We start from the raw sequence: 24,277 nt of genomic DNA, 5'->3' as shown, positions 1-24,277 counted from the left end.
CTGGTTTAGACCCATGGCTCGATCCTCAGGTCCGTCCTTCTGCAAAACCGGAGTGATGTGAATATGCGTTACTCGCATGATTAACAGTTGTGATTGGCTAAAATCGTACACGTTCCAACTGTTTCAGTGAACCTGAGATCCCCGGAAGGCCTGCTATCTGTTATGTATGATTTTTGGGGTCTGGTTCAGCGAGCGCCGAGAAATCGGAGGGACATCCGTTCGAAGTTCGTGAATGGCACAATACTGTATTACATAGGTACACTATAGGTACTTACATTAGCGCCGCGGCGATTCAGGGGCGCCCACAGGGACGCTCAGACGAGATGTCCAGTTACGTTCAGTTCTTCTCAAAGTTAGGCGGCACATGCCGCGTGGTGGTATCTTTTGTTCCTAAAACATCCTCACTTTTAAATTTTAAGCACCGATAACCAAAGTAGTATTAAGGCGCTAACGTTTTCCACTGACTCATGCATGATGAAAGTCACTAACTAGGGCGACCACACTAAGAACACGACGCAAACTAAACAAGTACCGATATCTGTTGAAAGATGGAGAGAAACGAGTTAGAAGACTTCAATATTCTACGCTACGTCGTCCACTACTTATATATAATTTCGTTATCTACTTTCCTCCTTCATCGTCTGCATCGAGATCCTAATACCGCGATATCGGAGTCAACAAGGAAGTCGAAAACGAGAGGTCGGTATCTGGATCGTTGGAGTGGTACTTTCGGCACTAGACAACGAGACAGATGCCAAGTAACTTCTATTCCGTGCAGTTCGAGCTTATACCAGACAGCTATCATGGCACTTATGATTAGACACAAGTTCACGCACTGGCCGAAAGTGTCCTTGAACCACCGACGGTCACCATCACTCAATGATTTTACCAACAGTGCATGGTCGCTCGCAAAAGACACCGTCCCTGGTATTCGAGCGAGGATTGAGGTCATTAATGGTGTCGGTCCTTGTTGCCAGGTTCAAAAATGTTTAATCTGCTGTAGAACCGCATTCGTTGCTTGGAAGGAAAGTCATCTAAATTATTGAAGTAATTCATCGCTGGCCGTTATCCGATGCTTCCCTCCATCCTGGCGCTGATCCTCACCGTTTATATCATCAGTCAGAACATAATATCACTGTGCCTTAGATCGTGGTATCTTTAAAAAGTGAGGATCTCATGAGGCAGGACTTGAAGCAGAGTTAGCGAAGATCACCCAAAGTAGACGATCAAGACGAATACATATGCAAACACTGTTTTCATATCCCAAGTTTACCCCAGACTCCTACCCAGCCCACCTGAGCCGCTCATGGCACGTGATGTGCCAAACAACAAATAAGGTTGTTTCGCGTCGTATGCCAGCATCGTCCCAATGGGATATGTTGCGGGACTCGTCGAGAGGGGGCATGTATTGCTGAATTGGATGCGTGACACAATGTAATTCTATCGAATAACATAAGATCATCTTTGTCATGACCAAAAACATTGTTGTCGATGACAAATTGAGGTGTGCAAGTGGAGCGACTTTCTTTTGTGCCAGTCCCTCGCTCGCGCTAGGCAACTGACTAAGTTTGTTTGTTTGTTCCTTCGCACGTGATGAGCAGCGCGGCGAGGGACTGGGTAGGAGTCTGAGTTTACCCTGGCCTAGTCTATCCTGTTCAATTGCCTTAAGGTATGTGATGTGGGCATCAGGCAATAAACTGAAGGATAAATCTACGTTTCTTTATGGGTGATATAGGGACGGTCGTCGGTTCAGGTCCGTCCTTCATTAAAACCGGAGTAAAAATATCGGCTAAGAATCCATAAAACTCGTTAAAAGATATCGGAGGCAAATATCATACACACACCAATTTTTTCCGGATAGCTAGGGTCACTTGAAGACTGGCAAATGAAGTGGAGGAATGCGGTTAAAGTGATCCAGACCTAGGAATATCAAGAGAAGAGCCGGGACATGGGGAAAAGTTGTCAAGTTAGCGCAGGTTAATTTTATCGAGTCAAGTTAATACTCACGTTGACTGCGGGTGGCTGGAGCACATCAAGAAGCTGTGATACGAACATTAGCGCAAGAGCCGCGTTCGGTCGATCCGAAGTACTCGCTTCAAAGGCTTCGTCTCGGCTCTTCGTTTGAACACAGCGGGAATGCAAAACCGGCGGAACAACGGGTTCCATCAGGGAGTCCAGAAGCTCCAAAAGTGTTTGCGCGATGGCATACGATGGCGCCGCATTCTCGCTTCCGGGTGGCCAAGGGAATTCTTCACCTGTATCCAAACACTGTACATAGGATTTTTTCCCGATAAATGCAAGAACCATTGTTGGAAAATTTAACACAACGGCTTACTTCTCGGATAGTCTGTACCATTGTTTCCTCGGCTGGAACTAAAAACAGATCCTGTGGTATTGTGGTACTTCCCATCAGCCAGTTGACAAGGCGCATGAATTCTGTGGGAGCATTCAACGAATGGTTTTCGGCACGCAGCTCCTTCGATGTTAAAGTACGTATCGTTCCGGGGAGTCGAGTTAAAGTTACCAGCTTGTTTCCAAAGCATGATGGTACTAGTTCTTTGTCAATTTAAGTTGACCTCATGTTAAAGACAACGATGACTTGCGATATTCTCCGGAGATTGCGATAAAGTGGTCTTGGCCCAGTATAGTATGAAGTATCAGCGTTCCGCTCATGTCGTGAGGACCCAGGTTTAGAGAAGAAGCGATGCGGCTATCTATGTGAAGAGTCAAAGCTATCTCCGTCTTCTCCCCTGGGAGAAAAAATCCCTAAGTACCGTTCTAGGTTCAGCTACCATTTTCGAAGCCGGTGATCGACTAACTGTAATCGGTTCTATTGATAACCACTCAGGATCTAGCAGCACAAATCAGCCTTGGGAAAGTAGGCATAAGCTGTTCTCGCTCACGAATTGGCGAATCCGGCTGAGTTGGTACAAATCTCCAGGCACATGCGATCTGAAGCTTAAAATTCAGAACAAACCAGAAAAATAACGTGAGTATTGCCACACCTTGCCTACGTTCTCGATAACGACTTTCTTTGTCAAGCGAGTTTGGTACCTGATTCTATGTCAAAGCCGTCCCCAAATATTGATACGCGATAACTTTACCTGACTTCTCCTAAATCAAGAAAACTTTGATCAATTTTGATTGTTGGCCGCTCGTGTGATGCATCCAAAGCGTGTACTTCGCGATACAACTGCCTCACATGCTGCTCAAATTTAGATCGATCATAGAGGTCGAACTGTTCCATTTAGACGGCTAATGCTCATGAACTTGATTAGAATGAAAGAAACACACATGTATGGAGAAATCAGCTCCAACGGGTCGGTGATCGCTCATTGTTATTTGAGGATAGCTAGCGTATGACTGCTGGACGACGTCGCAGAACGGGCCTGCAGCATGGAGGATCCTGTCAGTCCAAGCTGGTCGCCGTCTGATCATATCAAGGAGGATTAGTTTAGAGACAGTTGTTTAATCGAAGGTTTTACTTCTGATCGTATCCCAACTCATCCATGACCTGGCCGGCACCAAAACGATATGTTCTGCGGAGAATTAAATATAATTGAATACAATGATTGTGAGTTTACTAACGGGAGGAATGTTATAGAGTGTTCACGGAAGTATTCGAACGCTTTTTTGGAGATAATAGACTTCTTCAACTGAAGCATAATTTGAGCGCTGAGTACCAACAAAAGAAATACGATAATTGGTTACCTGATCATACCGAATCAAGGTCTGCAACCTATCACCCCATTCGTTGTCCTTGAGCAGATCTCTGAAATCCGGATCCGGAATGTCAACGCGATAATTGAGGTCTATGGTTCATTCTTCATGAGTGTGAGGAAGCGAAGGGCGTCTAGTCACACAATCTGACCTCCCTGCACAGTGTATGAACCAGTGTGACCACTCATATGAATACCGAACTTACCATCCAGAACAGTGCATCAGTCTCGTAAATGTTGATACTCCCTGATGCAACAGAATCCACTCCAAAAAAGACGTTATCATCATCGTCCGGGTCTTTCCCAAATGCAAGTCTCTTCGACAACTCATGAAAGTCTTGGTTACGCCTATCAATCATTTCATCGAAAGCTGCCATGTGCGCGTTGACAAATGTAAAGGTTACAGCGCCCGTATCTTTTGTGTGTTCCAGGGAGCTGTCTGGAGACTGTTGCGCCTCTACCTCAAGCGCCTCTGCGTTAAATGGAGGCGTGAAGACCAAACGAACAGCAGTAGCTCCTTTATTTCCCTGTAAGATAAAATGGAGATATTACCTGATGATGAGATAACACAACTTACCATAATGCCTAAGATACCTGATCCAGCAGCAGTGGCTCGCACTTCACCAAAGCAATGTTTGAGCTTCTTCTTCACAAAGATGATGATCAGCATGCCAACAAGCTGTTTGGATGTCAACTAAATCATGAAAGTATTAATTGAAGTGGCCCTATATAATTCAAAGAAACGACCTTTTCGTAATCCATACCCTTCTCTCCAAGAGCGGCTTTGATAGCCATGGTCCATGCATCTTCTCTCGCGGAACCAACTGAGTATATGAGTGCCTCTGTGGAGAGGTCAAGTTCCTGGAATCCGAGTGCGAGTATATCTGGCCCTGGATCATTGTTCACTGGTTCTGCAGCTATCACAAGTTAACTTTCGAATCTAGAGCTGAAATATTTTCTGGTGAAACTTACCATCCCGTAAATTACTGTCTACTTGGTGAGGAGTCAGAGCAACACTCTCGTTTGCAGATGGGAAAGCTTGTTCGCTGGGTGCTTGCAAACTCGATGTTGATACTCCTTGAATCCATGAAGAAAGATCTTGAGATGGCAACTTCCCATTGACATTAAACGTTCCCAGACGCAAAGAAAGTTTTCGTTTGCCCTGGCGAGACAACGAACGAGCTCTATCCCTAACCCACTCGTCCCGAATTAGCCGTATGTCGGCATTATCGTTTCCGGAAAAGCCAGCACTCGCAGGTGATAGCCGGTCAAGAAGATTTTTGTTTGCAACGCGAAGATCAGGTGGCATTGATGATGCTATGGGCATTGAGATGTCAATGAGGACATGACCTTCTTTTGAAGTTAAGCGACTCACAGGGGTATTGATGTATAAACCTAGAGTAATACGGCACTAACCAATTGAAGTAGATTTGAGACTGTTCCACATCAACATTCCGGGAGCTTTCTGCTTCGAAAATTAAGAGGGACAGTGGCAAAAACTAAGAATCATACGCACGAACCTATTTCATTCTTGAGTCGTTTACACTCGGCAATCAAGATTCCCAAGCTTTGTACATCAGCCGCATAGAACTTCGCCGCTTCAGTACCGTTTTGCAAGCCTTCAGCTGGATTGACAGATAAGCTGAATCCTGAAAGCGGGGCTTTATGTTATCAACCACGCAATGGTTTCGTTTCGCGGAGAGGAATGACGAACCAGAACGTGGCTGGTCAAGAATTACCTTTGAATTTGCGGTACTAAGGTCAATGGTATTTCGACGCATCTGGCCCATGACGATCGAGAAATTTCCATAGATAGGGTATATTCTCTGGACGTCGAGGCTAAGTACAGCTGAGTTTTCCGGAGAAGTAAATTTGTAGACGAAAAGTCTGCATAAAAGTATATTAGTCATAGAAATCCAATGAAATTGGATATAACGTACGCGCCCTCTTCCGTCAGAGCCCAATCGTCTTTGTGAGAGACTGCAGCAAGAACTCGTCGGTCATGCCAGTTCTCGGGCGCTTCTAAGTTCTGGGGCGGGATTGAGGGCGAGTTTGTAATGGATAGAGTTTCTACGAAGGATAATACGGTCTCTGTAGAACTCAAAGATGAATCAAGCAAGCTGCGGATTGAACTCATGATGGTGGCATAGAGCAAACAGCAAGATGACCCTGATCATGACTTACGAGATATTGATGCGATCACTGTTGTGGAGCCAAATGACAAGTACTTCAAACTTCAGAGTGCTGAGTTCAGCTGTATATTTCTTGTTTCCCGCTGCATGGCCCTACAATACCAATGTGTCAGCATATATCTGCCAGGAATGCACAGTAAAAAAAAAAGCAAGATATTTAATCGCTGAATGCGCCATATCACCACCGAAGTCATAGTAGAACTGAATCCGCGGCTTGGGGAGGTAAAAAAACTGGCGACTTTTTTGAAATGAAACCATCTTTCAGCCCGCCGAGACTATATGCTGTGCGAGAGGATCATATTGTCGTTTGTAATTTGATATTTATGACCTCTACACTAAGGAGGACATTGGTGGTGCCACTTTACTTGCTTTGGCGATTGACGCCCATTGAAGTATAGCGAGGTACCTTTGTCACTGCCAGTCGAGACAAAGGTGTGTGCTGAATATATTCAATTGGTAGAGCCTACCCACTATCAGGCATCAACAGGTTGTTACAAGAACATCCCTCCTTTGACTCGTGCTTCATCTTATGGAAATAAGTTCGGAAACTTGAAGCAATGTAATACATACAGTGAAAGGCTCCAGTGGGCATCTTGGAGTATCATTGATAATCGCATCAGCGTGGATTCTGAATATTTCCTGTACGAACTACATACTCGTAAAATGCGAACCAATATTCTGATAGACGTTAGCTTTAACTAGTCCAACTCAAATGATAACTGAATTTGGTGCAGGTCGCATATCACACTGCACAGCCTCTGGGTCCCGATTTATCCGAGATTCCCGTTGCAATGTCAAATCTAAGCACTGAGAAAGTATCAGAAGATACTGATAAATTCTCTAACCAACAACTGCATACAATATGGTATAAAGACTGCCCAGAGCGTTCATCCGGGAATCCTCCAGGCTTTGAGGAAGCACTGAGAAAGCACGATCGTGATCACCAGGTGGCCCAGACCCCTATCACGCGATCATCGCTGCCTCCATGGGTCCATGACGTACTTCACATAAATTCCCACGTTTCCCCACAATCTCCCCGTGAGCGGGGCGAGGAAGCGTGTCTAGACATGGATATAAATGCTTGACGTTAAAAGCGTCGAAAAGCGCTCGCGGACTGTTTTGAAGATGAGACGATTGGAAACAATGAAAATCGAAGCACAAGTCGCTGTCACGAGACTGTCGAGAATTGGTTAATCCAGGTGGTTCGGTGTCTTCCTGCGTAATCCTGCCTACTCTATATAAGCTCCATCCCTACCATCACACGCCCATCCCATCTCGCAACTATCATTCTTCTCCTCAAACCATGACCCGTACTGAACGCGCAGCATATCCGCGTGCCGTCAACAGAGATCGCTCGGAATCTCGCACTGGCCTCGACAATAGCTTGCGCAAAGGCGGAGCTGGAGGTCATAACTGGGGAAGCCTTAACGACGAGCAGTATCTCGAGTCTAGTGCCATAGACGATGAGGTCGAAGGGGAGAGTGTCCCTCGTACTACGTCTAAAGGTGCCTATCGTGTGCTCGCGTATTAACTCCCCAACTGATTTTCCTCTCCGCGTATCACAGCAGAATCTCCTGACAGATCACCCAAGTCTTCGACTGAAGACAAAAGTTCCGTTAGCAGCAACTCTCCCTCCGAAGAAGATATAGAGAGAGCCAAGCAGCTTCGCAAGAATGCCTTCAAGAAGGGCGATCGTATGTCCTACCTCTTTCATGGGAGCCCGATGCATCCCTTAACTGACTTTTGGTAGAACTTGATCTCGCTGCGATCGCCAGAACTTCGGCTGGTGCCTCTACCTCTCCACCCTAGGGTATTTTCTTGAGTGTCAGTACCCGGTATATAACCATCCTCTCATCGTACTCCAATCTCAAACAATCCTTCGCACTAGGGCTAATGAAGGCTCTTAATATCTCGTAAAGCGAAATTCCAGGAATGTGGGCGTGGTTTTTCTGTTGATTATTACCTTCATGAGACGTTATCTTGAAATCTGTACCAGTTTAACCGAAATCGTGCGGCACGTCTGATCTGAGAATAACCATGCTGGGGGCTAGAAGGTTCAAGAATCTATACTTAGCACATAGCAGACCATCACGGTCACCTTCGACACGACCACACGTATTATCACCGAAGACTAAGGACGTCCTGTCTGTGCTCAAGCAAGACTTACAAACCTTCTAAGCAGGTTGTACAACGCTACAACGATGAGCCCTTGAGGTATCGCACTATATTGATTTTATTTAGTTTCAGGCCGGCGCTGAAGTCCAGAACGATGAACAACCTATCGAGACAAGTGGTTATATGCAAGTTCGAAACAGCGCTTGAATACTTCTACGAACAGTAAGCACCATGTTCTTCATACCATTGAAGGCTTTGAGCATGCTAATGACTCGTAAGACATGCGGCATGGAATACTTCATATTCGCTTCTTGCACCCTTGACTATTACTCATAGATTCCGAGCATCTGTGCCTTTTCAAAGCCAAAGAATAAGAGGCTCGACACCAATTTATGGCGGCAACACTTGGAGTCGACACCCCCAGAAGCTACATGGAACTACAACCCAAGGCCCTAGCTTTCATGGCATATGAACAGCTTATAAAACGCGAAGAATCGCTGCCAGATGTGAAGACCGTCGCTGTAGGATTTGATCTTGTTTGAATTTCGTCGGCACTCGTGGGTAATGAAGAGACTTCGAGCCTGTTTTGGACTCAATGTCAAGAAAACGTTCCTTCACTTAAGACTGAAGAGGAAGAACGGCCGCGCGCCTTCTCACTGTCGCATTCTCGAGGTGCTCGTTAGGTAAACCCGGAGGAAGAGGCATACCGATGATGCGAAAGAAAACAAAATTCCAGTCGTCCAGAAGTTCCCTGCGAGGAGGTTAGCGGGACGGGATATAAATTAAATTCTATTAATCAATGATTCAACGAGTTCACCATTTGTCAGTGCTTGACCATTTTTACCCATGTACTAGATATGTTGAGGCCGATGTAATATTCCGAAGACATTGCTCCTACGCGCTGCCCACTTTCCTTCTTCATGGCTCTTTTTCTAGAACTTTCGTCAGAACTAAAAACGTCTAGCGCTTATCAGACATAACAGAGTTTAAAACGCATTGCTGATCATGTGTTTTACTTAGCCTTATTGCCGTCAATTGTTCTCAGTACCTACCACCATGCAAGCCAAATCTCAACCTGAAGCAAGGCAGCTCGAGCCTGTCGTAGTACAAAATCAAACTGCAGAACCACCGACGTAAGGCTTGCAATATTTCGCCAACTCCCGCTAGATCACCCTGATAGCAGTGTGCCAAAACGGAATGATAAGTATTTCCTCAATGACGATCCTATGGCCGTTTTCCAAGTCAGTTTTTAACAAACCTTACTATTAATGCACCTCATGCTCAGTACTGTAAATATCACCCGCAGGTTGAGGATCAGTTATTCAAGGTCCATCAACACCATCTCGCTAAAGCATCAGAGCATTTTCGCGAGATGTTCGCAAAGCCCGGTGAAGCCGCCCCCATCCCCTTACCTGGAGTAAGTGTAGCAGAATTCGAGAGTCTTCTAGACTATTTTTACGAACCGTGAGCACTGTCTTTATGTGTGCCGTTGAACTTGGAGTATGACGTCAACGAAGGCACGAATCACGCTTTGCAAATTTTAGTATTCAAGGCTCCCTGGATCTTTTAAGCATCTCTCATAAATATCAAGTGCATGGAGCTGTTCGTTCTTCAAAAGTGGACCTCGATTTCTCTTCCATTCGAAGTAACTCAACGCTCACTCCTCTTCAAAAGCTGAGTCTTGGAGATCTATACGGGTTTGACGACTGGGTGTCCTCAGCCCTGAAGATGTTCCTTGAGCGTGAAGAACCACTATCAGTAGAGGAGGCAATTGCATTAGGATTTGACCGCCTCGCTGATTTCGTGGAGACACGCGAAGAGCAGCTAGAAGACAAGATAAGAGATGTGGAACACGGAGGTTCTCAGATCAGAGTTTCACCGCTCCGGGGGTGTCGAGGATTTCGTGGAGGATTTCGTGGAGTATTTGTTGCGAGAGGACATCGTGGTAGAGGAAGAGGAGCTGAAATCCCTTTTTGATAGATGAAATTTCATTTAGCATTGTATAAGTTGTATCACCAACAATATAAGAAAACTGAGATCACCCTTCAAGCTTCAAGCTTCATTTCTTGCCATACATTCTCACGGTCTTCTGGAATGAATTTGTCGGAATACGGCGATGGGACACCCTTCCCAAAAACGTGCTAGAAACTTCAAGCATCAAGCTCCGGCAAGGACCTATTGCGGCCATAAACCCAACGTGAGTGGCTCAGCGCATCTTGACCACAGCCATGAACTCTACGGCGATAACAGATGCTGAACAATTGCAAGGCACAAGCACGAGTACGAGCACAAGTCAACTTAATGAGGGCGGAGAAGAGTAATTATACTTATCTTTGATATTTTTCCCCGACAAATGAGTCTAAGTAATTCTCGTAGGGTCGCCCACCAAAGACATAGTTCTTATTATTTTGACTATGATCAAATGGCAGTTTTATTGGTAAGTTTGTCTTAGGTATACAACTGAGTATGATTCACCTAATGACCTGTATATCATTCTCAGGTTGAAGACAAACTTTTCAGAATACATAGATACTATTTGACGCAGGGTTCAGAAGTATTTGCTGCGATGTTTGCTTCACCATCGGAAGAGGGCAAAGATCCTGATGGGATGCACGACGATCAACCCATTAGTTTGCCAGGAGTGACCATACGTGAATTCGAGGCATTGATGGATTATCTGTACTTACCGTGAGTTCAAACTTTATCCTGATCCATTCCCTCGTGCCCATCCATTGCATTAATATATTAGACCCCATGCTCGTTCCCGCTATAACGATATCCAACAAAATATGGATTTTTATCGAGACCTACTCAGCATATCACACCGCTTCCTCTTTGACGATATCTTCCAGTACGCGCTTCAGCAATTAGAATCCATTCGGGGCCAAGTACCCGTTGAAACAAGGCTTCTCATCGGAGATGCATACGGTCTGAAAGACTGGTTGTCATCCGCATACGAAAGCCTTCTGGATAGGCAGAAGGCCATAACGACGGATGAATGCAAGGCAATGGGATTTGAAAGAGTTGTCGCTTTTCTTCGGGCGAGAGAGTTTCGGTACCGGGAGCGCTTACAGATCGCTGAAGAAAATCTGGAAAGAACACGAGAGGGTCATTTCTCATCGGACCCATCACGATCGGAAAGAACTCCTAGTTCGAACCAGACGCTTTTGAAAATGTTTTTGTTATGATTAATATCTGTAAATGGCAGCATTCGAATAAATCTATGACCGACACTATCCGGGAAGCACCATGAATCTTAATTCAGTCACAAGTTGAGATGGGGTAAATTCATAGTGTAGTTTGGTGTGCATGCGCTGAGTTTCTGTCGACATCCTTGGTTGTCACCGAGGAGTCTTGCTACCATATCATCCAAGACGTTATGGTGTCAAAAGTTAAAACGGACAGATTTCAGGAGTTATCAAGCACCCCCGTGCTTGGAATACCAGTGGGTGTTTGGGAAGTTAGATGCCAGTGATATATGTTTTCTACTCACCCCACTAGTCGTTGACAGACTCAAGCTCGATTATGGATACGGATTTCTCCGCCTATCATGGCAAAAAACATGATCGACAATAGGTTGTGAGCGAGGGACGAAAAGGGCGTTCTATAGAGCTTCACACAATTGTATGACTTTCGCTCCAACACGTCCCAAGAATCCATCATAATCTAGGTTTTGTTCCCTGATGAATATACCACAATGCGCTGCAACTTCATCTTCCACTCCGCGAATGATAACCTTCTCCCAGCACCGTTCTCCACCCATAATCTTGCCCAGTCCAGTTGGGAGGACGATAAAGTGACGTCCACGTTTCTTTCCTGATGTCTCGTTGGATTTCTTGATATGATTTCTCCATTCTTGATCAATTAATGATGACGGTGTCCCAGGAGCACTTGATTCAATGATTCCAGATTCCAGAAGCCCACGATCATTATATGCCAGTTGTCCTGCCTCCGATCCTTCCTCTGAACTCGTGCCACCCCAGGTTGTCGTCCAATAGTTGACCCACGTGCCATCTTTCCAGGCGACTAGTCGCCTATAACGCTCCTTAAGACCACTAGTATCGAACATTGCACCACCAAATTGCAGGTGCTCAACGACCCATTGTTTTCCAGATGAGACTGGGTGGTCTGAGTGATTTTTGAGCCGACGGACGAAGGACCTATCTGAATAAGCAGAAGCGAAGTCCAGAACACGATCAAAGAAAGGTGAAGGTGACCGGGACGGAGGGGTGGAGCGCGGAGAGTAGGCTGAGGAAGAAGTGGTCAGGGGAGACAAAGTTTCTGTGCCTGACCACGAACATTCCGGACGAGCGCCGCGCTAGTCAGAGCTACTTCAAGACCCCGGTAATGTAGATCTCACCTGCCTTCTGTCTGAAGTTCTCCCAATCATCGGTGACGCGTTCAGGGACGATGTTGATAGCAGGATGTTGATTCATCTCACTTTCTTTCTTTCCTCCCGTTTTCCTATCTTTAGGAAGAAGCGATGCAATACCGCTGATTATCACATGTGGGTGCATGCCGAGAAATGGGGTGTCGAAGTCAATCACGGCTACAATGCGTGAGTGTCCTATCCTTTCATTAGGAGCGTTGGAGGAATCCGTGGCGGCTTCAGCTGCCAGTAATCCACCCATAGAATGTCCTAACAAGATCACTGGACCTTGAGGCTGGGTTTGTAGCCTGTCATGCGTTACGAGGTTTGAAAATCGCAGGGACCGAGGGGACAAAAGCGTACCATTCTAAGAAATTCTTGGTTGCATACGAAAGAGGCCTGACGCTTTTGTACGTCGGATAAAGGCTACTGCGAATTTTGACGTCAAAATGCGACGGGACATGAGCAGAGAGATAATTTTGCAAGTCGAGAGGGAATGACTGCGGAGAGAAGTTGAGCTCTCGCTGTCCAGGGTTGAATTTGATGCTAAGTCACTTCTACCTGGAAGGTGGTATCATTACCTAATTCGTCAAACCCTAGTTTCAGCGGCTAATATACTCATGCACTCTATGAGTTGGCGTAAATACCTTGGAATCCGTGAATATAAACCAGATGCACCAGCTTTGGCATAATCAGCAAGTTGAAGTCGCCGCCCCGCTAATTCCCACCGTCATCATCACTCCCACATCATAATTTAAATGTCTCCTATATCAGGACCACAAAAGCATAGGCATGTGCGATTACTTCGAATGGCAGAAAAGCTGGCTATGGCCCTAATAGTACGCTAGGTCCTCTAGACTGTACTTCCCTCTATTCTGTGATCATCCGCTAACATCATCACACATTGCTGTCTTCAACAGCCTTTACCTGCAGAACTTTACGAACCCTTTGACCGTTGTAAATGGGAAACGTCCCAAACCTCGCCTATTGACAATGCAAGTCGTTACGAACTCATATATCCAGGTAAGTATACCCTTCAGACTCTGGGGTACCACGTAGCACTTGGTTCTGATGGCGAGGTCGAATTGAGTCTTGAGTACTTGAGTTCTGGTAATCAAATATATTGCTGTGGAAGTGGCGGGATCGGCCATGCGTGGGTTCTGAATTCTGCAATGATCCTATCAACGATTAACGACCTTCATTCTTTCCGTTGGTTTCCTTGTGTATGGAATGTTCTGGGATACCGAAACGCTAATATAGTCTCAAAACCGCTGAGTACCTCGTACGATGCCGCGTCCGTTGGCGATGACAACCTAACTAAGAAGTGAATTTACTCCGCATTCAGAATATGTCAAATTCTAGTAAAGTGCGAAATTCGAATCTAGAGGTGAGTCCCCACATGATCGTTTTAAGCTGAGTGGGGAAGAACAGGTAGTAAGACACAGCTAAGATGGGGATCATGCTTCCGAGAATCAGCTCGTGAACATACATCTGGGTAATAAAACTGGCGGTAATTTGATCTTTGTGTCTTGGGTGGCATGGGCTTTCGAGTTGTTGTTGGTTGAATGCCAAATCAAAAGCGAAAAAAAACCCCGCGTCGAGCGGTTTTCCACACGAAATATTCGGGATAATGTAGTTCGCATATAGTAACGCATGAGGAAAGCAGTGGCGATGAATCAGGATGTGAATCTCTCGACAAGAAATGAGCCGCTGGCATTGTGTTTGGGGGCGACCGAATTTGAACATTGCAATGCGGATAAAAATGGCTCCCATATGCCTGATGCAATATCCAACACTGAATACTGGCGTTATACTAGTCATCCCGAAAACATACTTTGAATATATGAGAACTCGAATCATGCTTGTCTAAACCTTTTGGGTACCTCTAGCCCGGGCTAATAGAATACGACTGAAAATGAAACATGATGAACCGCAGACAACACATAATCCTGAAAACAGGACTGGTCTCCACCAAAGAAATTTCGACGAGAGAAGTGCGCCAGCAATCGGGGTACCTATAAGTCCGCCTAAACCTAAAAGATATATATGAGCAGGAGAATAAAACCAAATGTCGTGATTCGCACCCGTGAATGTAAAACAGATGCCCATACGTGCTCCTATCTCCTTATCATTTGTAGCCAGTGAGCCCAACATCGGTGCCAGCAGTCCTATATCTGAGGATGAAAATAATCAGAATAGAAAAATAGGATTATTTTTTGAAGCTTCTTACAAGCTGAAGAAAAGTAGCCAAAGAGTATGCTGAAGATAACAGTCCCAGGTACATCATCAACGGCGAGAGTGCAAAATATCAGGATGGAGCAAGTGCAAGTGCAAAAGATGACGAGGTTGAAAACGCCTAATCGGTGCACGAGAAAATTGATTGACACTCTCCCAAGGATGCCAGTCCCGTTCACGATGGCGATCTGGGGTGGGAATGAACTTATGGTGCGATTGAAGAGATTTAAATTTCTTACTGTGTAAAAGGCAAATGTACGATCAAGACCATGTTGGATCGCATTAAGCTGAACGAAGAAAAACGGGTAATAAAGACCCGTCAAGAGGAGGACCGTGCTTTCAAGAGGCAACCTATGAATGCACGCTCAAAAATCGAATTTGAACACTTACCCAAGGGTTGTTGCTACATATGAAGGCTCTCTCGAGAATAATTTTAGACTCGTGAGTGTATTATGCGGTTTTTGAGATGGCGGCAGCCTTGTCTTCACTAGCAGCAGGGCAACAATGAGAAGTCCCGCACAGAACCCCGCACTGACTCGTACGCCGTTATGAAAACCCAGAGGGCCGTGAAATAAGGCGTTGAGCATTATCGGGTGGATGAATCCTCCGGCTGCGGATCCCTAAATCTAGAGTCAGCGATCATGCACATGATCCAAACAGAAAGAAGTGAGAGACTGCTCCGTTACATACAGAAGTGGCGATCCCGATTGCTATAGGCCTGCGCTTTCTGAACCAGTGCGAGATGACAGCAAGGCCAGGAACGAATGTGATGCCGGCAGCCAATCCAAATCCTAATCCGTGCGACAAGAAAACCTGAACAACAATGATTAGTACTCATGATTTCAGGGTACGAATCCTACAGGACTAACCTGATAATATTGTCCAGGATGTGTGATGGAAAGCATAAAGAGGCAAAAGACAAGTAATACAGAGCCACCAAGCATCACTTTGCGACTATGATTTAGTCAAATGGAGTACGGGAAGGATGCATGAAGATATAATATACTCACAAGTGCCCAGCATCAAAGGCTCTTCCAGAAAATAGTCCACAAGATAAAAGGAAAAGTAGCTGGACGCTGCCAATCCAACTGAAGATCCCCATTCAAAGCATTGAGTCTTGTTTTAAATCATGAAGAATATATTTACCTAGTCTGGGACGACTCGAAGTCCGTGAGATATTCTCGGACATAAAAGTCTGTGTATTGCATGAAGACGACAGAGGCAATGTCAAGTCTAGTGATTACATACCATTATAGACACCAAATGCATTCGTATAGCTGAGAATATTGAGTAAATCATAAAGTTCCAGAGATTCCGAAACTACACACCCAAAGGTGACGAATTGGAATATCCATCTAGAATGATTGACTCAGTGACTTCTTATGATAGTGAGAAAAGGAAAAACAGTACTGACACGCCAAGCACAACACCCCACGCTCGCCACCCCCCATCAGGTATTGTATCAAGAGACACCTCACCGAATCCCGCTTCCGCATAATCGGCACTGTTCTCCTTGGTCTTCAACTCATCTGTAGCCACATTCGATTTTCCATTATCGACTTTCATCTCCTCCGGCATTCTTCAAGTCTTCTCACTGGATGCCACCGGACGAGGTTCTTGAGTTGTCTTTTGCTGACGATATCTGAATAGCAACCATGCAAAGATGGGTAAGCACAAAATGGTAGCTCGGCAGAACGATTGTCGGTATATATATAACGGTATCGAATGTGGGACTCGGCAAAGAATCCATGGATGCCCGGCTTTGCGGCATTGTGCGGCAACTATGTCAACACAACCTGAATTGTTTTTAGCTTCACAATGAGATGGCGAGGTGAGGTTTTCGGAGCAAGGTCTATGGTTTTCGATGTGCATTTGAGAAGCCACAAAAGCGTCGACGAGGCATACACTGAACTGACCTGAGAATGACCGATGATTCAAACTATCGCCCATTGGAGAAAAAAAGAATCAAATAATTCCTTGGGGCTCCCGTGTGTATGTATAGATTGATCGGCCGATGTCATTGTGGCCCAGGAGGTTCACATGCGGTCCAAATGCAACCGCGTGAGTGATGCTTTGGAGAGATCAATCATTCAGCGTGGGTTCAACTTGCATGACAATCATCTAAAGATGACCTAGATGTCGAAGTCGAACCAGCATGACTCAGACGGGCTCTCTGTATCTCATTAAATTTGAGCACTCAATGCTGGAAAGCGAGTCAAATCGACCTAGACCGTACTTGTACCGGCTAGAACTAGTCAACCAAGTAACAATACCGTACGCGAATGCAAAAAGTCGAAGGCGACGGATTTTCCAGACGTTGTCAATGAAGAAGTTCTCGGGGGAGCCAGAATGCGTATCGAAACTTGTCGTTCGGGAGTCGTTGATGGACGGCATGGATCGAGTAATGGCCCTGCACATATTTTTTTAAGTCTGACGAATATTTGGGTCTACCTAGGCTGATCGGTGTCTTTCTCCGCAGCCTACGGAAGCCGTAGCTATATTCAATGACGCAAGAGACATAATGAAGTAGAATTCATGGTGGAGTTATCGACAAAGTCTGACAAAATTAAAAGGAACCTGAAAACCTAACTCACATGTAATACATCCAAAGCACCTGTTATATGCTCCGATTCCCGGCTACTGCGTCTCCTCCGTCTCTGGTTGATTATCTAACGAAGGATCACTAAAAGGATGATCACACTTCGTACAGACAAAGAATAATATCATTCTTGTCTCCTTCCGTTTTGACTGATCTTGATATAGAACGGCGCTAAAAGAGAGAGCTGTGCATGAGTCAAGAGATACTTTTCTTTATTGTGAAACATACTCGTCGTTCCCGCAACGCGGACAGGCGATATTAGAATGTGCCTTCCATGGTGTAAGTTGAATAGATCAGGTGAAAGAAGGCGTGAAACGAACGAGGGTTGGGTCCGTGCCGAGGTCTGTTGTGATACCAACTTGTTCTCTGTTATAAGGTGTTCGTAATCCGCATTCGAGTACTTATGAACCAGCAAGGCTTACTTTGTGACAGTTAGAAGATCATTCTTGTACACACATTTATTTTCCCCGATCTCGTCATAAGTGCAGATACGACACGCATAAACCATGATTCTTCTCTGCTGGTCGGCTTTAGGATAGAGGAGGTTGTTACATTCTGAACAAAAGTGAAGGGAAGCCTAGATATTTGGCGTGTTCAGACGGAGTAAACGAACAAAAATCTAGAATGAGTTACCATGTTTCGTCGGGTACTGGATGAGGTTGTAGGTTGAGTAGGTTGACTAACGAAGCAGACTCGAGATCCTAGTACATCACATGACCAGTTACGTAACAGCTTGCTATTTGAGAACCTTTTCCTCGACTTTCTTCGACGGAGAACGCGAACAAGAATTCGGCAGGTTTCAAACTTCAAACTCGTCGGTTTTACTGGAATGATGGATTGGACGTGTTGCTATGGTCACCCAATGCTTTCTGGCGGTTGGCGTATAACGACGCCAATTCCCTAACTTGAGGTATTTTTCAAGGACGTCCTTTAATATGGAAAAGGCCTGCGTACATCCCTATTTCTCATAGAGGTGTCCCGAAGATATGGGAGGACTGTAACGGGTATTATATGCCAGCGTATAAATCCTTGCGGATTGATACAGCTGCCAGCGATTGTTCTTATGTCGGTTGTGTCTACTGGCTCTTCGCCTGGATTTAAGATGGTGCGGGTGAACCGGCTGTGTTGCCGATCAAAAGTAATTCACTGATTGCTAAATTTGATCTCGGGTATTTTGCCTATAGATATCGGTTCCTTATTAGGAGGGCGCGGCATTCTCTCGTCCCAACCGGCGTTATAACAACACGGTTAAGTTTGAGCTAAAATGACCGAGAGAGACGGTGAAAAAATTTCAGTTGCCGTTCGAGCGCAGATGTAATTCAGTACAAGTGTTGAGTCATTGGCCATAGCCGATGATTCTCAGGATGGCCATGGTGGAATGATCCTCGCCTTCTTTTTGGCGTGACCCCCCGCTCGCCAATATTCTAACGACCTACTACCGGGGTACTACTGAATCCAACAAGTAATCTAGAATTTGATCTCCGTTCGGTCAGATTAATCAGCAAACGGCGAGGAGGCTTGCAGGTCTTTCAGTGCTTCGCGAAGAAAGAACTTGTGGCCCATCAAATTAGGACGGGATTCTAAGACGGGATTCGAAACGCGGATGGAGTACAGCTTTGATCTAAATTTAATCTAAAGATCTACTTCTGTCAGTCAAACGGGAAAGAAAGAGAATACGGAAGGAAGATTTGGAGCTTAGGCAATGACGATATATGTATTTTTAGTTAGAGTGTCTTCCATCGTCGCTTGTTAGTGTCAGCCGCCAACGAAATTTCCCGAGCCCATCGTTACCTTTCTTCCCCTCCAAGTAGATAATTTTGGTCAAAGACCAGTCCCTCGCCAGCCATCAACGAGGATATGGGCGTGGAGGAATGTTCGATATGTTGAACCCGAGCTTCAGTTCGATCGGATGAGGCGGACATGAATTCGCAATTGAGCCGTGGTCTATTTTTAAACTAATCTGTTAGCCACCCCAATCTGTTAGCCACCCTTGGCTGCATATAAAAACCGAGGCGTATCGCTGTTAACGCCAGCATCTTCTTTCGCCTTTCTTCCACTGTCTACCACTACCCCCCAGTCAATCTTTAACTCGCCATGAAGTTCAACACCGTCTTTACCTTCATTACTCTCAGTGCTGCTAGTGTCTATGCCGCCAATTATGAGACCAATGCTTCTCGCCTCGCTCGTGGTCTACCTCCTCTTCCTCCTACCCGCCGTACCAGCTCTTGGGGTAAGTCAGCGGTGACCCCCAGGAGCAGCTAGATTCTTACGACTCTTTTCTCATAGGTGCTAAACGCGCTCAACCTTCCGGCGTCCCGAGTAACATTAGCGGCTGTAACTCCGGTCAAGTACAATGTTGCAGCACCGTCATGAATTCAGCAGATTCAAATGCCAATACCCTCATGGATCTCTTGAATATGGCCTCTCCCGTAACAAACCTCATTGGTCTCAACTGCAGTCCTCTCGGCGGTACCGGTGGCAATAGGTGGTAAGTGCGTTCATCAATCTTCGACGACCTCGATTGTCAATATTCTTCCATCCAACTAGTACCAGCCAAACACTATGCTGCGAGAACAATTCATCCGATGGTCTCGTTTCTACCGGCTGCACGCCTAGTGAGTAAAATTCCTGTCATGTATATGCGTCTTCGGCTGACTGACATCGCACTAGTCGTCGTCAATGCCTAATCTCCTAGGTGCTCGACATTCGTAAACTTTTCGAAGATGGTTCGAACTTTCATATTTTGGATGACTGGTCGTATACTCGGCCCATATTTGTACCTTTTTTTCTTTTTCTTTTATTGCGCGAGTCAGCCTCTGTATGCGCCCCTTTTAATACTTTGTCCATAGTTCACTCTTTTACCATGGGCCTGTCTACTCTTTGATACTTTTGTTAATATATCGTACACCATTATTCTGTTCCACTTGCCGAGGGGCAGAAAAATGTCTTTGGTGTGATTAGAACATGCGATTGTCATTGGCTTATACGGTCTAGGCGGTATTAATTCAGATTCTGCGTTCCTTAGTGCCACCTAGCTAATTTTCCTTCTCCGTGGAGTTTAATGCATTCCGTTTTTGGGTCCATCGGGTTTCCATGTTAATTGTATCCGCTGTCGGCGAAGGACGTGTTTACTTGGACAGTCAGAGAGCCTCGGTAGACGTTGACTAAGAAGAGCGGGGGATGAGAAGTATAGTAGCCCGCAGTTCTAAACTGTAGATGCAATACCAGATAGTACACCAGTACACCAGAAACAATTCAGCTTTCAAGAGACCGACACTAAGCATCGGATCACTGAGAATGGTATGATCAATCAGTGATTTGGAAAACTAGCTTCAAAGTTGAAGACATTAAGGCAACGCAGAAGGCTGTCAGAGAAGGATCCATAAGAACGAGTATTCTTGTTCCGAGGAGAAAGGCAGAGACGGAGCCGAGACGGCATCATTCGGGAATCACCCATTCATCGTTGGTTGAGTTTAAACCTTACTCTATAAACTATCAGCCACCACGCAGATTGCCGGGGTAAAGAGTGGACTGCATTCACAAGTTGTCATAGAGGTGCAAATCAAAAGTTCGTCGCCGTACGTCAAGATGGTCAAAGGTATGAGTCTTCATTGCTCGGTAATTGAACGTATAGCCTGAACTTTCTGTTAGTTTACAAGCCCGGTAAGGTGCGCATATGGGCGGGTTTTTAAATCGACTAGGACGTCCGATTTATATCGAGTTATCAGGTTGCAATCATCCTTCAAGGACGTCAGGCCGGGAAGAAGGTCGTTATCATCAAGCAGGTAGATGAGAGTAACAAGGGAAAGCCCTTCCCGTATGCTATCGTTGCTGGTATCGAACGTTACCCCCGTAAGGTCACACGGCGTATGGGTCAGAAGAAGGTGCAGCGAAGGAGCAAAGTGAAGCCTTTCATCAAGGTGCGTTCTTTTGCATTTGATTGTAGAATGTACATTTACGGAGATGGCGCTGGTATCGTAACAGGTCGTGAACTACTCACACTTGTTCCCTACACGATATGCTCTTGAACTGGAGGGTCTCAAAAACTCTGTAAATGCTGAGACCTTCAAGGAGGTTTCACAACGGGAGGATGCGAAGAAAAACATCAAGAAGCTTTTTGAGGATCGTTACACATCTGGCAAGAACAAGTGGTTCTTCCAACCTCTGAGGGTATGTCGCGTCACGTTCGATTTGCATGGTTCATGAACTGATTTGTGATGCACTCTAGTTCTGAGTTTACTATCTTTTGTATTCATGCCCTATCAAAACACCCGTATGTAATATGACCATGCATACCACCACCATCTTCTACGCGACGTATTCGCTGTTCAATTCGTGCATATGATTCATCATCTCAGTGGTCTCGTGCTGTTCATTTCCCGTATTCTGGATTATGAGTGAGAGAAGTGGAGATTTGTATATTTCCAGTCGAACGCAATGTGGTTGTGCCTCTCATCCATCTTATTGCTATTGAGATTCGTGATGAAGTTAATATTCGTGCCGTTCAAGTAGAGCAGTCAGTAACTTTTGAGTATTGCGGGCTTCGGATCACGTGAGCTGAACGACGTCCAATCCAAGTAAACAGGGATCGAGCACGCACAGAGACAGGGTTAACTTGTCTCCCTTTGCTTCTACCTCACCTCTGCGCGTTCTCTCAATCGGTCACCATATTCATACTTGAGGAGGTCGGTGACTATAAATCTTGTCATCGGAATGACATATTGATCAAGATGTTTGTAGAGATATGTCGATATTTGGAGCAACAAATCCCGCGCCGACGGGTGGCACGAATATCTTTGGCACAACTCAACAACCGACGACGAATCCCCTTTTTGGTAATTCTCAGAACCAACAAGCACCTTCGCTTTTCGGAAACACAAACCAGTTTCAGCAAAATCAACAGCAACAGCCTTCTGGTTCCCTCTTTGGAAACAACAACAATCCACAGCAGGGCCAGCCGACCGGTTCCATTTTTGGGAACGCCAATTCGGGGGGAGGTCTTTTTGGCGCCACAAGTCAGCAACAACAGCCGGCGGGTGGTACGGGTACAGGGCTGTTTGGTGGTACAGCTGGGACGGGGACAGGTTTATTCGGCAATATGCAATCCCAGCAACAACAGCAGCCGGGTGCGGCGCCAAGTTTGTTCGGGAGTACGACAACACAACCGTCCGCGGCAGGTGGAGGAGGAGGCATTTTTGGGAATACACAAAACCAACAGCAACAACAACAGCAGCAGCAACAACAACAACAACAACAACAACAGCCAACGGCTGGTACTTCGCTATTTGGAAACACGTCTACGCAACCCGCCACGAGCGGGGGATTGTTTGGTAGCGCGAATACCAACCAATCATCAACCGGTGGAGGCCTATTCGGTAGTACAAATACAAACCAACCATCGACCGGTGGAGGTCTGTTTGGCAGTACGTTGAACCAACCTGCCGCTGGTGGTGGCCTGTTCGGAAACACTTCAACCTCAAACGCTCAGCCTTCGACTGGTCTGTTTGGGAACAGCACCGCGACGAACCAACCCTCGAATGTGTTTGGTGGATCTAATACGAACAACCAACAACAATCGTCTTTGTTCGGGGGGAATAAACCGGGTGGAATATTTGGTTCGTCCACCACCGGCACCGGAGGAGGTTTATTCGGGAATACCCAGAACCAGAACCAGAATCAACAGCAGCAGCAGCAGCAACAGCCTAGCCTCTTCGGTAGTACGACTACAGGACAACCTTCCACGGGTCTGTTTGGGGGTTCTTCTACCAACGCTGGTGGTGGCCTTTTCGGGAATAGATCTCAACAGCCTGGTACTGGTTCGCTCTTCGGAAGCACGACTGGAGCTGGGGCAGGATTGAACGCGTCTACGCTACCCTCAAGCAGTTTATTGGGCTCAAGAACCGCTTTGACGCCAGCTCAGCAGCAAGCCGATGCTCAAACTCAGGCGCTCCAACTTCAACAAAGAATAGAGGCCATATATCATGCATGGAACCCGTCCTCGCCTCAATGTCGATTCCAAGTATGTATTTCCGTTAAATCCTTTTACTTGTACGCAAACTAACCAACCATTTCTACGTGTCATAGCATTACTTTTATAACCTCGTCAGTCCAGAACGCGTCGGTTTGTACGGTCGACCCACAAACGCTCTCAATGATACCCTTTGGGAAAAAGCCAGACGCGAGAATCCTGATCCAACCTGTCACGTTCCTGTTCTAGCAATAGGATTTGACGACCTCCGCACCCGAGTCGAAGCCCAAAACAAAAAATCAACTGAACATCAACAATATCTCAACGAACTCAAAAGCCGTCTCGAATCTCTCGCCACTCAACATACACTATCCAATTCCTCTCGACTTTTGAAAGCTGTATTGGCGCAAACGCAATTGACGCAGAGGTTATTGAAGTTTGTACAACATTTGCATTTATTGATACCGAGTGTGAGGAGTTCGTCGATTAGACCTGAGGAAGAGCAGTTGAGGAGTTCGTTGGAGGAACTTGAGGAGGAATTGAGGAGGGGTAGGATGAAAGGGAAGTTGAATGAATTGTGGGCTCATCTTGGTGCTGTTAATGCGTCAAAGGAGCGTGCGAGGGTTGGAGTGGGAGAATGGGCGGTTGTGGATGAGGATGGTTTGGCACACTTGACTCAGGTAAAGCCTCCCAGCAATTTTCATTTTATTCATTCATATACAACAGTAACTAACGTTTATTTGGCGTTTACAGATTCTAGCAGATCAACAAGCAGGTTTATCACACCTAACCAAGATCCTGCAAAAAGTATTAAAAGACGTTAGTATCATCATGGGCACCAGTTCAAACACCGCACAATCCGATTACGAAGTAGATAATCTTCTCAGCTCCACCACAGATATACTTCGTGCGAGCGCGTTGCGATGAAAGGGTCTTATGTATGCTATATATACCAAGGAACCATTTCTTCTTTCTATTCTTTTTTTGCGTTTTCTCAAGCCCTCCCATGTGTAATGGACTGTAATGCCCTTATCAATGCCACGTTCACCGTATGTTTTTGTTTTTTCTTGTCGGTGTTCT

At 45.7% G+C, this 24,277-nt stretch overlaps 11 protein-coding genes across 11 annotated transcripts; 6 read left to right on the top strand and 5 right to left on the bottom strand.

Moving 5' to 3' along the window:
• Positions 1-1,685: 1,685 nt before the first annotated feature.
• On the bottom strand, positions 1,686-3,336 carry AGABI2DRAFT_187599 (hypothetical protein; the record flags this gene model as incomplete). The annotated part of the gene is made up of 10 exons (XM_006455098.1): positions 1,686-1,789; positions 1,845-1,920; positions 2,008-2,040; positions 2,095-2,268; positions 2,354-2,550; positions 2,604-2,766; positions 2,820-2,851; positions 2,904-3,060; positions 3,110-3,238; positions 3,295-3,336. The coding sequence occupies 10 exons, from the start codon at positions 3,334-3,336 to the stop codon at positions 1,686-1,688; spliced, it is 1,107 nt and encodes a 368-aa protein (XP_006455161.1).
• Positions 3,337-3,481: 145 nt separating this feature from the next.
• On the bottom strand, positions 3,482-5,856 carry AGABI2DRAFT_153211 (hypothetical protein; the record flags this gene model as incomplete). Its single annotated transcript, XM_006455097.1, has 12 exons — positions 3,482-3,539; positions 3,589-3,656; positions 3,712-3,812; positions 3,872-3,875; positions 3,926-4,246; positions 4,297-4,413; positions 4,467-4,636; positions 4,782-5,069; positions 5,095-5,184; positions 5,240-5,368; positions 5,434-5,606; positions 5,660-5,856. 12 exons carry the CDS (start codon positions 5,854-5,856, stop codon positions 3,482-3,484), a joined length of 1,716 nt encoding a protein of 571 aa, XP_006455160.1.
• A 1,282-nt stretch (positions 5,857-7,138) lies between these two features.
• On the top strand, positions 7,139-7,976 carry AGABI2DRAFT_194814 (hypothetical protein). Its single transcript, XM_006455096.1, has 4 exons — positions 7,139-7,416; positions 7,477-7,605; positions 7,662-7,746; positions 7,800-7,976. Exons 1-3 carry the CDS (start codon positions 7,215-7,217, stop codon positions 7,718-7,720), a joined length of 390 nt encoding a protein of 129 aa, XP_006455159.1. The 5' UTR covers positions 7,139-7,214; the 3' UTR covers positions 7,721-7,746; positions 7,800-7,976.
• A 1,106-nt stretch (positions 7,977-9,082) lies between these two features.
• On the top strand, positions 9,083-10,003 carry AGABI2DRAFT_121097 (hypothetical protein; the record flags this gene model as incomplete). The annotated part of the gene is made up of 4 exons (XM_006455095.1): positions 9,083-9,159; positions 9,210-9,267; positions 9,333-9,490; positions 9,544-10,003. 4 exons carry the CDS (start codon positions 9,083-9,085, stop codon positions 10,001-10,003), a joined length of 753 nt encoding a protein of 250 aa, XP_006455158.1.
• A 193-nt stretch (positions 10,004-10,196) lies between these two features.
• Positions 10,197-11,290, top strand: AGABI2DRAFT_194811 (hypothetical protein). Its single transcript, XM_006455094.1, has 5 exons — positions 10,197-10,223; positions 10,277-10,343; positions 10,403-10,463; positions 10,527-10,714; positions 10,776-11,290. The coding sequence occupies exons 3-5, from the start codon at positions 10,449-10,451 to the stop codon at positions 11,212-11,214; spliced, it is 642 nt and encodes a 213-aa protein (XP_006455157.1). The 5' UTR covers positions 10,197-10,223; positions 10,277-10,343; positions 10,403-10,448; the 3' UTR covers positions 11,215-11,290.
• Positions 11,291-11,630: 340 nt separating this feature from the next.
• AGABI2DRAFT_153208 (hypothetical protein) lies at positions 11,631-12,657 on the bottom strand (the record flags this gene model as incomplete). Its single annotated transcript, XM_006455093.1, has 2 exons — positions 11,631-12,313; positions 12,387-12,657. The coding sequence occupies 2 exons, from the start codon at positions 12,655-12,657 to the stop codon at positions 11,631-11,633; spliced, it is 954 nt and encodes a 317-aa protein (XP_006455156.1).
• A 503-nt stretch (positions 12,658-13,160) lies between these two features.
• Positions 13,161-16,297, bottom strand: AGABI2DRAFT_187594 (hypothetical protein; the record flags this gene model as incomplete). The annotated part of the gene is made up of 13 exons (XM_006455092.1): positions 16,045-16,297; positions 15,959-15,985; positions 15,879-15,907; positions 15,777-15,825; positions 15,641-15,718; positions 15,500-15,584; positions 15,321-15,443; positions 15,021-15,250; positions 14,870-14,966; positions 14,626-14,818; positions 14,480-14,569; positions 14,411-14,428; positions 13,161-13,198 (listed from the first exon to the last, which is right to left on the bottom strand). Exons 1-13 carry the CDS (start codon positions 16,206-16,208, stop codon positions 13,161-13,163), a joined length of 1,221 nt encoding a protein of 406 aa, XP_006455155.1. The 5' UTR covers positions 16,209-16,297.
• Positions 16,298-16,832: 535 nt separating this feature from the next.
• AGABI2DRAFT_194810 (hypothetical protein) lies at positions 16,833-17,905 on the bottom strand. The gene is made up of 6 exons (XM_006455091.1): positions 17,863-17,905; positions 17,652-17,806; positions 17,550-17,595; positions 17,458-17,498; positions 17,225-17,400; positions 16,833-17,040 (listed from the first exon to the last, which is right to left on the bottom strand). The coding sequence occupies exons 1-5, from the start codon at positions 17,863-17,865 to the stop codon at positions 17,268-17,270; spliced, it is 378 nt and encodes a 125-aa protein (XP_006455154.1). The 5' UTR covers positions 17,866-17,905; the 3' UTR covers positions 16,833-17,040; positions 17,225-17,267.
• Positions 17,906-19,272: 1,367 nt separating this feature from the next.
• AGABI2DRAFT_194809 (hypothetical protein) lies at positions 19,273-20,152 on the top strand. Its single transcript, XM_006455090.1, has 4 exons — positions 19,273-19,459; positions 19,516-19,717; positions 19,777-19,844; positions 19,899-20,152. Exons 1-4 carry the CDS (start codon positions 19,324-19,326, stop codon positions 19,922-19,924), a joined length of 432 nt encoding a protein of 143 aa, XP_006455153.1. The 5' UTR covers positions 19,273-19,323; the 3' UTR covers positions 19,925-20,152.
• A 602-nt stretch (positions 20,153-20,754) lies between these two features.
• Positions 20,755-21,713, top strand: AGABI2DRAFT_194807 (hypothetical protein). Its single transcript, XM_006455089.1, has 5 exons — positions 20,755-20,827; positions 20,881-20,897; positions 20,958-21,149; positions 21,214-21,399; positions 21,458-21,713. Exons 1-5 carry the CDS (start codon positions 20,818-20,820, stop codon positions 21,461-21,463), a joined length of 411 nt encoding a protein of 136 aa, XP_006455152.1. The 5' UTR covers positions 20,755-20,817; the 3' UTR covers positions 21,464-21,713.
• Positions 21,714-21,834: 121 nt separating this feature from the next.
• Positions 21,835-24,248, top strand: AGABI2DRAFT_226482 (hypothetical protein). The gene is made up of 4 exons (XM_006455088.1): positions 21,835-21,914; positions 21,970-23,248; positions 23,314-23,877; positions 23,951-24,248. Exons 2-4 carry the CDS (start codon positions 21,974-21,976, stop codon positions 24,122-24,124), a joined length of 2,013 nt encoding a protein of 670 aa, XP_006455151.1. The 5' UTR covers positions 21,835-21,914; positions 21,970-21,973; the 3' UTR covers positions 24,125-24,248.
• Positions 24,249-24,277: the final 29 nt, after the last annotated feature.

This window comes from Agaricus bisporus, assembly GCF_000300575.1.
Source record: "Agaricus bisporus var. bisporus H97 unplaced genomic scaffold AGABI2scaffold_10, whole genome shotgun sequence".
NCBI classification, from domain to species: Eukaryota; Fungi; Basidiomycota; class Agaricomycetes; order Agaricales; family Agaricaceae; genus Agaricus; species Agaricus bisporus.
The sequence above is the reverse complement of the archived record's forward strand: the minus strand, read 5'-3'. Positions and strand labels throughout refer to the sequence as shown.